This window comes from Erythrolamprus reginae, chromosome 3, assembly GCF_031021105.1.
Source record: "Erythrolamprus reginae isolate rEryReg1 chromosome 3, rEryReg1.hap1, whole genome shotgun sequence".
Taxonomy (NCBI): Eukaryota; Metazoa; Chordata; class Lepidosauria; order Squamata; family Dipsadidae; genus Erythrolamprus; species Erythrolamprus reginae.
In genome coordinates, this window is record NC_091952.1 from 37,437,309 (window position 1) to 37,449,681 (window position 12,373).

Sequence of the window (12,373 nt, forward strand, 5' to 3'; positions counted from 1 at the left end):
GATTGGTGGAATTTTAAAAATAGCATTAAAAACTAAATATATAAGAATAAATGACTATTTGAAGAATTATAAGATAGAATGAAATAGTTTATATTATAACTAACTTAGAAGTGTTTCTTTTTTCTTTTCTCTGTATTACTAATAATTTGTTTATTTCTCTTTTTATATATATATATACATATACAAGTATATAACTTTTTAAAATACAAAGAAATTCAATTAACAAGTTTAATATTAAAAATGTAGAATTAAATTCAACAAGAATGTAATTCACAAGTGTGGTACTTCTGCATAGAACTGGTAACAGTTAGGGGTTTTTATATTCTGTATTAGTTACCGTAGACTTCTACGACAAGCGGAGCAATGGCAGCTCCTTAAATGTTTAATGTTGTATGTCTTTGTTTGTCCTTTTTTGAAAATAATAAAAAATATTAATAAAAAAAGAAGAAGATATTTTCAAAGCTGGAACTCAGCCATTTTATAAATGACCTCATTAAAAACAAAATTGTGCTTTTAAGCATATGCAGAATGTACTCTCATTTATTTGCTGGAGTTTAGCAGTAACTATAGCTTTCTATAACAAAACATATTCTGTGTATCTAATCATTGCGCACAGAAACAGGCCTGCATTGAATTTCTGTGCTGTCTTACAACTGTTGTTTATTAGAAACTACAACTGAACACTGAAAGCTGGTTAAACCCAAGGGAAACTAATCCCTTCAACCTGGCTGCATCCGCAGACTGGAGGGTTGCTTGAGGCAGCTTTACTGTTTATAATATCTAACACTGTCACTTAGCCTTTTAAATAACAATTTCAATAGTTTTAATCACGATCTGTTTTAATATTGCTGTTTTACAGTTTTATTGTATGCTGCCCAGAATCACATTCTGTGAGATTGGCAGACATATAAATATGATTTATAAACGAACCAACAAATACTGTAGGCTAGTAAGATATACCTGGTTCTGTTTATGGTGTCATAAACAGGTAGATAATATGGCAATCTTTCTGTTTAATACCATGGGATCAACCTTATAAAGAAATCTTGTTTTCCTTATATATTAATGGCCAAACACTACATTTTTATCTCTATAGGAGAAGATTTTCATGACAGCCTGTACAATTACGGCTGTCTACGGAGAGGGGCGGCATACAAATATAATTAAATAAATAAATAAATAAATAAATAAATAACGTGTAGCTTAAATTGTAGCATTTCTTGAGTTACTATTTTTTTTGTAATCTCTCCCCCACCCCAGTAGAACATTCAAAGCATAAAATAGCATAAACACTAAAATGCAGTTTAAAATATACAGGAACAGCAAAACTAAGGAAACAATAACATCCCAGGGAGTTTTAAAATGATGTGAAAGTAAGGTAATCATTTTGTCTAATTGCTAGAATTTAAGCTTACATAAACATAGCCTATTGTCCACCTGGGAATAATGTGTCTCTAGGTGTCTGTTCCACCTTTGAGCTTGATTGCAAAAAGATGTCATGTGATCTACCTGCTGGCTCGGGAGTTCTGAACGTTGAAGTCTACAGGCCATAAAGTTAACCTAGTTGCCCACCCCTGATCTAGTAAATGCTACCCCTGCATTCCCTTCCCCCTCCCCCATGCAGACTTGATGCAATGCCAGTTTTCTACTCTTGTTATCTTTTATAATGTGTTTTATATATCTATTTATATCTAAATATCTAAATTTATATCTAAATGTATCTATTGATTACGGTAATATATTTATTTTATAATGTGTTTTATATAAGCTGTGTACCTTCTGGAAGGCTGAGAACTGCATCCTAAGCTCTTAATTATTAAGCAAACAATTAGCACAATATTTTACATATGTACAGTATGTGGATGCTAAAGAGAAGTCAGGAGCCTATAACGATGTCTCCAGATCAGAATTAAGAGTGGGCTGTGCCCAGAGTAGTGTCAGGGTGGAAATGAACTAGAAATTGTCAACATTTATCCCAGGAGCAGTTTTTAGTGTCAAGAGTTCAGCTTGTGATCGTGTTAATTATAATGATAAGGTTAAGAGCTGTGGTGGCGCAGTGGTTAGAATGCAGTATCGCAGGTTAATTCTGCTGACTGCCAGCAGTTCGATTCTGACTGGCTCAGGGTTAATTCAATTTTGCATTCTTCTGAGGTTGCTAAAGGACCCAGATTGTTGGGGGCAATATGTTCACTCTGGAAACCCCTTCGAGAGGGTTGTAAAGCATTATGAAGGGGTATATAAGTCTTAAGTACTATTGTTATTAATTACATTTAGTGTGTGCAGAGTGAATCTTAATTATCTCTCTCACTAATTATCTCTCTCATTGCCAATTTAAAAAAATAAAGCTAGGTTCTGAACAGGTGTGTAAGTAGGGATCTTTAGGGCTCTCTCTACTTACTTGTTTCCTTGCAGATGTTTCATTATCCAAACTAGGTAACATCATCAGTACTAATAAGGAGTGCTGTTTGCTATCATGTTATATTATAAACTATTGGCTTGCCTGTGAGTGTTGGTGAAGGTGGTCTTAGAGATTCTTTGATTGGGCTGTTGGCTCCTTCAGCACTTTCTTGATTGGGATATTGTTTACTTTATTGTTGGTCTAATGTAAACCTTGAAATTAATCTTTGTTGATGTGGGTGTTGATTACTGGTAAGGTGCTTGGGTCTTTTTGTTTGTTTTTGGGCTGGGTGGTAGTATCTTTTGGACTTGGCTTGGTCTAGAATGATCACACTTTCCCAGTTGAAATTATGGTTAACTCTGTCTATATGTTATGATTATTTTTTTTAATCATCATGTCTTCTGACTGCTAATTGGTGTTAGTGGATGGATTCTGTCAGTATTCTGCCTGTTTGTCCTACATAGTGGTTGTTTCAGTCCTTACACTGTATGTTGTAGATGGTTCCTGTTATTTCTTCTGGGGTTGTTGGGCTTTAGTTGGCTTGTGTGCCCTATTGATTCCATATGGTTGTAATAGTACGTTGGTGGTTTCTGAGTTATTCTTGATGTATGGCAGTATAATTCTTTTTAGGATTTGTGTTAGTTGTGCTATATTGGGTTGAGTGGTGAGGGATTTTTTGATAAAGCTCCATGGATATCCATTTTGTTGGAGTATGTGGTATAGATGTTTTATTTCCTTTTTCTACTGTTCCAGGTTGCTGCAGTGTGTTTGGGCGTGTCTAAATAAAGTCCTTACACAACTTCTCTTGCAGAAGATAGGTTGGGAAGTTGTGTCCATTGAATAGGACAAAAGTTAAACACTCTGCTTTATATAGATGTTGTGTTAAAGGTCAGCTTGATGGACTGATTCTGACCTGTTTTGCTAAAATTGTAGCAATTGGTTTGTTTGGTTACTAAATTAAGCTCAGAATCACATTGGACTAAAGATACCTTTATTTATGTCATCTTAGATCTAAATGTGATTCCATAGATACACAAATCAAAGCATAGAATTAAGATTAAAGTTCTTAAATGTGCAAGCAATGTCCTTGTTCTGTTCAATTTGGGCAAATTGGGAGTTATTGTTTCAAGATGTATCTCTATTTAGATCCATCAGCTGTATGTTATTTAAGATCAACCTTTTTGTCCTCTTTGCTGTCTTTAATTGCTCACTCTCTATTTATCAAAGTGGTAGCCAGGCATTTAGCAAATAGCTAAACAATCTGGTTGATATTTGACTGAAGTTGACTACATTGATACAAATTAATATCTTGGCCAATTTTGTTAGTCCTATTATATTAAAATAATTTCAGAGAGCCAGCTTTATTAAGTGAGTTGAATTTTCTCTTAAAATGGTGCAGCTGCAAGCAATAATTGGTTCCTGTACATTAGATTAGTTTCTAAGTATATTGTGAGCCTGGAAATTTTTATTTGCATTATCAGAAGTGAACAGAGTATCCAGTTGTTTTGTGCAAAAATCTGTTTCTGAAATTCTCATTTTTAAATGTAATCATTATTGTTTATTGCATTTATAATGACTGCCTACTCCAATAAATTCTGGGTGACTTACAAAACATAAGCATGTAAAAATGTTGTGTGTTTTAAAAACAATGTGGCAGTCTAGACTAAAAAAAAGGATAGCAAAAAAAACATGACAACGGTCATAAATGTGGTGTGTGTGTGTATATGTTGTATGTATGTATATGCATGTATGTGTATGTATATGTATACACACATATGTATATATACACACATACACTACACACACACACACACACACACAATGAGAAGTTAGTTGAGGGGATCTAGAGTGTATCCACTAAGCCCACATGTATAAGGTGGATAGAAACAGTTGGAGATAAGAAGTCTTGAAGATAACAAAGCCCTAATCCATGAAAAGCAGATGTTGTTACTGTTGTTAAAAAATTGGGTTAGTAAAACTTACCGATCTGCTGCAAGTGATATAACTAGTGTATTCTAATTTTAGATCTATACTTGTGTGCTTGCTTGATTTGTATGTCACCTATTTTTGAGGATCCTGGGTAGCTCTTTCAGTGTCAAAATTTGTATTAAAAAGTAATGAATACAAAAATTAACTACATTAAAAGTCCTAGGGCAGACCCTTGTTGATCCTCTAAACATTATTAACTGGACTTGGTAACAGTTGGAATCCAACTTCACCTGAAGAGCCATATAATTGCTCTGGCGACAACAAAACAAGTTTTTAGCTTGTTTTCAGTATAATCTGCATTCTTTTTATAAAGCAGGAGGTAAATAATCTAGGTACATGATGAGATTATTGTAGGATGCCATTGTAAGGGTATTTATTCCAAAATGTGAGAAAATATACATGTTGGTATGTACCAGACAAGACAGTATAGGGCCACAATTAATTTTTAGTGGCCAAAGTTAGAATATGTCCACTAAAGCATACCATTGTTCATGACTCAATGCAAGGCAATAGTGATTTATATAATAGAGCCAAGTAATTAGAAAAAGAAAGGATCCGGGATTCCTGAGCTTCTGTATGATACAGTATAGTAAAGAAAAAGGATGATCAGGATATCAATCAAGAGTATCTTCATATAATATTCAGAGTAAAATATTAATCATGGAAGAGATATCACTCTGACCAAGTTGTGAGGACTCTGAGGGAGGCTAATCATATACTGCACTATCCTTGAACTGAGAAATAAAAGAGTTCTCTCAAGATAAAAGTGGAACCAGATAAGTTGTTACTTTCCTATGTCACATCTCAGGAAACCTACTCCATATAACTTTGTAACACATCCCCAACTCCCTGTCTGTGAACTGGCACAGGTCTGCAGCATGCAGGTCTGCAGCATGCCAGAAACTGGACCGCAGTGAAGCCCTATCCTCGGGATGCAGACAGCACACAAAACCATGCCCACTCCAGTCCATGGAAAACCTCTCTCCATAGAACTGGTCTTTGGTACTCAAAAAGTTGAGGGCCATTGCTGTGATCTACCAGAGACCGAGTGTAATACAGTGGTACCTCTACTTATGAACTTAATTCGTTCCGTGACCCAGGTTCTTAAGTAGAAAAGTTTGTAAGAAGAAACATAGGAATCAATGTAAAAACAAATAATGTGTGTGACCACAGGGAGGGTGGAAGCCCTGTTTCCTCCCAGGAGATTCCTAGAGAGGCCCCATAGAGGCTCCTCCCTGCCTTTTCCAGTTACAGTTTCGGAGGCTTGGGTTTGTAATTGGAAAATGGTTCTTGAGAAGAGGCAAAATAACCTTGAACACCTGGTTCTTATTTTGAAAAGTTCGTAAGTAGAGGCGTTCTTAGGTAGAGATACCACTCTAGTTACATTTCACTTCTCTTATTCACCAAACCAGCTTGACTGCTGAGTTAAAGATGGCGAACAAAAATGATACACGTTGTTATCCTCTCAAAAGCTTTCATTTGTTCCAAAATGTTAGTTATTGCAGAACCCCATCTTGCATTGGAGAAAATGTTCAAATAGCTTCTTATTTCCTATAATAAGCAACACCTACTAGTCAAGCGGATAACAAACAATTATCCTGGCTTATGCCCTTTCTCATTTCGCCATTGTTGTGACTACAAACTATTATGCCATTTCCCATCTGAAATGCTTCCATCAGGAAATAAAAATGTCAAGTGTAAGGTCAACCTAAGAGAATTTTTAAAAAATGTACGGTTGTATCTGGAGTGGCTCATTGATTCAGAACAGCTATTTCATAAGAAGTGCCAAATGAAAGTTAGGAGTGGTATTTGTATTGTACAAGGTAGAGCACATAGCAAGAAGGAAGTAGCAACAATGTGTAAACAGCTCTCTCCAGGTAATTCTGTCAAAAAAGAAATATTACAAGGCTAAAACCAATCCTCATTCACTCCTTGGTTTTTCCTTAGGGTTTTCTAATATCAGACATCTCTATTGTGTGAGGAACTACAATTGTAAAAGGGCCAGCACTGATCTGGTTGCTGAGTACAGACTGAAGTTGAAAGTATCATCAGTGGGAAGGACCTAATCTTTCTAGCTACAGCATATAGATATTTCCTGAAATATAAATGCTTTTCACAGGCCACAATCATATAGTACGCATCTACTGTTTTTTATATTAAAAGCCCATACAGTGGTTAAATATGACACTAGCTTGGTGTGCAGAGTATAATAGACTGGAAGCGGCATACAAATCTAATTAATAATAATAATAATAATAATAATAATAATTATTATTATTATTATTATTATTATTATTATTATTATTATTATTTCTCTTTTCCATGTCACATCACAGCACCCAGGCTGTCAACCTTTTGCAATGGTCAGGGGTTGAATCAGAATAAATTTGCTTTTAGGAATTTTGGGATTTTCACTTAAGAGATAATTACACGATTTCCCCCCTTTTATTTGCACCCATGGTAACATTCAGTATAAAATTGTTAATTGGCAGCATAGAGATGATATTAGGTAAAATTTTAAATGCACACTGAGTACATTAGGAGAGGCAAGAATCATCTGTCCTACACAGATCTGAATGGCATAATGTATACACATAAAGCAAGTCCCCTATTACGTACTTTCATATACAAAATGTTTTCCAGTTTTCCAGTCCTGGCATTTCCTGGTAATCTTTCAGCCAAAGTACTAATCAAACCCAATCCTGCTTGATAGAGATGTTCTGAGTAAATATACAGGTAGTTCTTGCCTTACAACCACAGTTGACCCTCAAATTTGTAACCAATTGTTAAATGACTTTTTCCTCATTTTACAGCTTTTTTTTTTTTGCAACCGTGAAGTGAATTACTCCTTTTGTTAAATGAATGAATGAATGTATTTATTTGTTTGTTTGTTTGTTTGTATGTATGTATGTATGTATGTATGTATGTATGTATGTATGTAGACTCAGAGCGGCTAACAACAATAATAAAACAGTGTATGACAAATCTAATATTTAAAATAGCTAAAAACCCTTATTAAAAACCAAACATACACACAAACATACCATGCATAAATTGTATAGGCCTGGGGGGAAGGAATATCTCAATTCCCCCATGTGGCTGTTAAGCAAATCGGGCTTCCCACATTAACGTTGCGTGTTGGAAGCCAGCTGGGAAGGTTGCAAATTGTGATCACATGTTATTAATATATGCCAGTTGACAGTGCCCAAATTTTGATCACATGACCATGGGGATGCTGCAGCAGTTATAAGTGTAAAAACCAGTTCCTTTTTTTCCAGTGCTGTTATACTGTAATTTCAAGCAATCACTAAATGAATTGTTGCAAGTTGAAGGCTGCCTGGTAGCTCTGACTAAAAAGTTTTGAGTATTTTTTTTTTCCTGCAGCAGAAAATGGAACTGTTCATCATAAAGCATTATGATCTGAATGAAAAAAATAAGAACTTGTTGTAGAAACTCAACATAGCAGTGATCTCAAATAAGACTTGCCCTTTGTGTCAGGTTTTCTATCATGGGCTTTTTCCTACCAACTGCTTGGAATTTATATCTATTATGACATATATTTTACATGTAAAGGAGTCATTTTATAACAGAATATAATTCAGTCAATTTAAGTGGTATCAATTGCTGATATTTCTACTGTAAAGTTAGAGAACAGAAGAAAGCACATCATACATTTCATTATATGGACAAACCATAAAGACGGTGTATCTTACAGTATATTATGAGGAGAATTGGTCTATCTTCCAAGTAATGGCAGTTGGATAGTTAGTGAGAAAGTTTTTCAAATAAAATGTCAGTCTAGTTTAGTGAATGGAATGAATGAGCAAAACCAGAAATGTCATAAAGGAAGGGTACATAATAATGGATGACACTTACACTGTGGTGATGTAGTAGCTGATTCTTGGACTGAACAGTAAATTACACCGTTTTGCCTTACACCACTTATATTCCACCTTTATTCTTTAGGGTGTGGACATGGATGAAAAAGACTACAGTGAAGCAGATGGATTATCTGAGAAGACTACCCCCAGCAAGGCCCAAAAATCTCCCCAGAAAATCACAAAAAAGTTCAAGAGCGCCGTCTGCAGAGTGACGCTTCTGGATGCCTCAGACTATGAGTGTGAAGTGGAGGTGAGCACAGAGGACTGTATCAATGAACTTTTTTTTTTAATTTTCACCCATATGTTTGTTTGGTTTGCCCACTAAACAGTATATAAAAATGGAGTAGCTCTGTGGAAAGCATACTTGCTAAAATCAAGAAGATATATTTTTTAAATAGACCTAGATCAGTCTTTTAAAGCAATGCTTTCATCTGCATCTGTATGCTTAACTCACATAGAAAGCAGGTGTGAGTGACTCATACATTTTTAAGTGTAGGCAGTCTGCTCTTTGTATAGTTTGAGAGAATGAAGTGTAAGGCAATAAGTGTGTGTGCTTGTGTAACTCTTATTTTTAAAGAAATCCCTAAAGAAGAGGAACAGGACTTGCAGCATTCAGTCAAGAAGATTGAATATTATCAAATAAAGAAGATGTTTTAATATTTATAAAAAATTACAAAGCTTGGTTGGCATGACTAGCCCTCCATTATCTATAGATAAATCCAATTTTCTACAGAAAATTGATCACCAAGTAGTAGTTCATATTTCCATAGCTATTAGAACCATTGTTTCCTTTATTTTATTTTTATTTTATTTATTTGTTTTGTTTTTTGTTTTTTGCATCAAAAGTCCTGGCCACAAGAGCCCATAACTTGCTATAGAAACTCAACACAGCAGTGATCTCAAGTAAGACTTGCCCTTCGTGTCAGGTCTTCTATCATGGGCTTTTTCCTACCAATTGGTGAGCTGTATTCTAGAATTGGTCTAACAAATGTTTTGTATGCTCTGGTTAGCATTGCAATGTTGCCAGAGAAGAAGCTACGTAAGGTTAGATTAACAACTCTTAAGTGCTTTTTTGGCAATATTGTTACAGTGGGCTCTAGCACTTAGGTCATTGGATATTATATTGTATGATATGGTCATTCTGTGGCAGAATGAGGAACCAGCAAATGCATCAGAGCCTCAAAAGTCCTCCTTAGATAAAAGGGGTCAGCCACAAGTTCTCCATAAAGATGCTGTCAATGAAGGAATTGTCAGAGTATGAATATTCATATACTGAAATAGGTCAGCCTAAGGTAACAAGGTCAGCCAATTAATAGACATGGTAACAGGCTCAGCCAATGAAGCTGAGCTAGAAACTTAAGCTAGAAGTCTAGGTGTGGCTTTAGCTTTGTTAAGTGCCTTTTAAAAATTAAGAACTTCCAGAGCAAAAAGTTGCATCAAACTGAGTGATTCTCTTTCAGTTCATAGTTTAAATGGGGCTACTTTTGAAGAGTGTTCGGAAACTTCAGATCGTGCAGAATGTGGCCGCGAAAGCTATTGTGGGGTTACTTAGGTTTGCCCACGTCTCTCCAACACTCTGTGGTTTGCATTGGCTACCGATCAGTTTCCGGTCACAATTCAAAGTATTGGTAATGACCTATAAAGCCCTACACAGCATCGGACCAGAATACCTTTGGGACCCTCTTCTGCCGCATGAATCCCAGCGGCCAATAAGGTCCCACAGAGTTGGTCTTCTCTGGGTCCCATTGACTAAACAATGTTATCTGGCGGGCCCCAGGGGAAGAGCCTTCTCTGTGGCAGCCCCGGCCCTCTGGAATCAACTCCCCCCAGAGATCAGAACTGCCCCCACCCTCCTTGTCATTTCTAAATTGCTTAAGACCCACCTATATTGCCAGGCATGGGGGAATTGAGACATCTCCCCCAGTCTTATATAGTTTTAAGTATGGTATGCTTTTGTTGTATGGTTTTTAAATATCGGGTTTTTAAATACTTTCTTTTATATATTAGATTTGTTACATTGCACATTGTTATTATTATTGTTGTGAGCCACCCCGTGTCTATGGAGAGGGGCCGCATACAAATCTAATAAATTATTATTATTATTATTATTATTATTATTATTATTATTATTATTATTATTATTATTATTAAGTTTCATAGAAGCTCAAGAATTTAACAACTTTTTATTCAGAAATAAACAGCAAGAGTGATTAGAATCTTAATTTTAGAACATTTTAAATGGAACAAGGGGCCAGATATTGGAATAAGATTTTCCAACTAATTATAAGAATTATTTTTGTGGACAGTTAAAAACCTATTAAAAATATATGCAGTTTTCAATGTTCAGTGTAAGAAATTCCCTGGTTGAAAAATGTAGATTAGAGAAAAGTATGATAAGAGAGACTTTGAAGGCTGGACACTAGAGGCAGTAAGAAAGAGCTAAAAATTATAATTAGGAGAAGAGAGCTACCAATACAGAATGAAGAAAAGTATTTTAATTTCAGAAGAATTCAAGGATATTTGGCAAAAGTGAACTCAGAAACTTGCTACCATAAAGTGCATTTTAAAGTGTGTTTTTGGAACAGTATTTTAAGGGAATAAACATCAGGATTTTTAAAAGCAAAAAAGGAATATAAAGTTAGTGTAAGCTGTCCAGAATCTTCTCGGGGTGAAATGGGTGACAAAGTAATAATAAACAAATAATGTCAATTTAATTGATTATTCATAGACACACAGAGATTAGTGGTGGGTTTCTATTGGTTCGCCCCAGTTCAGGCATACCAGTAGCAGCGGTGGGAGCCTCTGCCCATTCACTTGACATCATCACGCACGCTCTGTGCATGCTCAGACGTTTCTGTGCATGCGCAAAAGCGGCACGCGCACACACATCTCTATACTGATAGCAAGAGTAAATGGAACACATTGCTGACACAGATATGTGTGTGTGCATTTGTGCACATGTGCATATAGAAAAAGAAAAAAAAAGGGGGGGAAAGAAAAAAGAAATATGATGATTGACAGATTGACAGACAGAGAGATCAATCTTAATGGGCTTTTCCTGACCAAAATGACCATAGAAACATAGAAACATAGAAGTCTGACGGCAGAAAAAGACCTCATGGTCCATCTAGTCTGCCCTTATACTATTTTCTGTATTTTATCTTAGGATGGATATGTTTATCCCAGGCATGTTTAAATTCAGTTACTGTGGATTTATCTACCACGTCTGCTGGAAGTTTGTTCCAAGGATCTACTATTCTTTCAGTAAAATAATATTTTCTCATGTTGCTTTTGATCTTTCCCCCAACTAACTTCAGATTGTGTCCCCTTGTTCTATCTTATTTAACCCTTTAATATATTTAAATGTTTCGATCATGTCCCCCCTTTTCCTTCTGTCCTCTAGACTATACAGATTGAGTTCATTAAGTCTTTCCTGATACGTTTTATACTTAAGACCTTCCACCATTCTTGTAGCCTGTCTTTGGACCCGTTCAATTTTGTCAAAATCTTTTTGTAGGTGAGGTCTCCAGAACTGAACACAGTATTCCAAATGTGGTGACCTCACATGTGGTGACCAGGTTTAAAATATTTTTTTGTAGATAAAATATTATATTTGTTTTTGTTAAAATATATGTATTATTATTTCTGGTATATGTTAAAACTTGAGAAAGAGTTTCTAAGATGAGACAAAGAGAAAATGAAAAGAAATTAATTTATGAGTCACTATTTTGAAGGGACTAAAGATTAAGATTTTTAATAAATTCCTGGTTTATGATAGCTCAGGATTTTTCCTGAATAATGAGGCTTTAAAGATTTGTTTATAAGATATGGGAAGAAAAAAGTTTTTGTTCTATTTTTAGAGAAAGTAATAAGTTACTATGTTAAAAGTAAAGAATTGTGAAGCTGATTTATTTGAATAAGATAAAAATGTATTGTTACTTCTGGTAGCTCTTAACAGATTTGCTGATTACGATTCAATTATGGGGCTTCATATTTTTTTTTATCGATAAGAGTTGGAATATGGAAAGAAGAGATTTCCGTTTAGTTAGGAATTGTTTGTTCTTGTATTTATAAAGGGAGAAGTCCTTTATCATATATTCCTTTG

General features: G+C 35.2%; 1 protein-coding gene across 21 annotated transcripts in view; it reads left to right on the forward strand.

Annotated features, from left to right (window-relative positions):
- Positions 1–12,373, forward strand: part of EPB41L1 (erythrocyte membrane protein band 4.1 like 1) — a 225,865-nt gene that overhangs the window by 156,791 nt on the left and 56,701 nt on the right. For all 21 annotated transcript variants that reach the window (XM_070744816.1, XM_070744819.1, XM_070744813.1 and 18 more), the window contains one exon: positions 8,354–8,518. In XM_070744816.1, the coding sequence (XP_070600917.1) occupies positions 8,354–8,518 (165 nt within the window). The remainder of the gene's footprint in view (positions 1–8,353; positions 8,519–12,373) is intronic.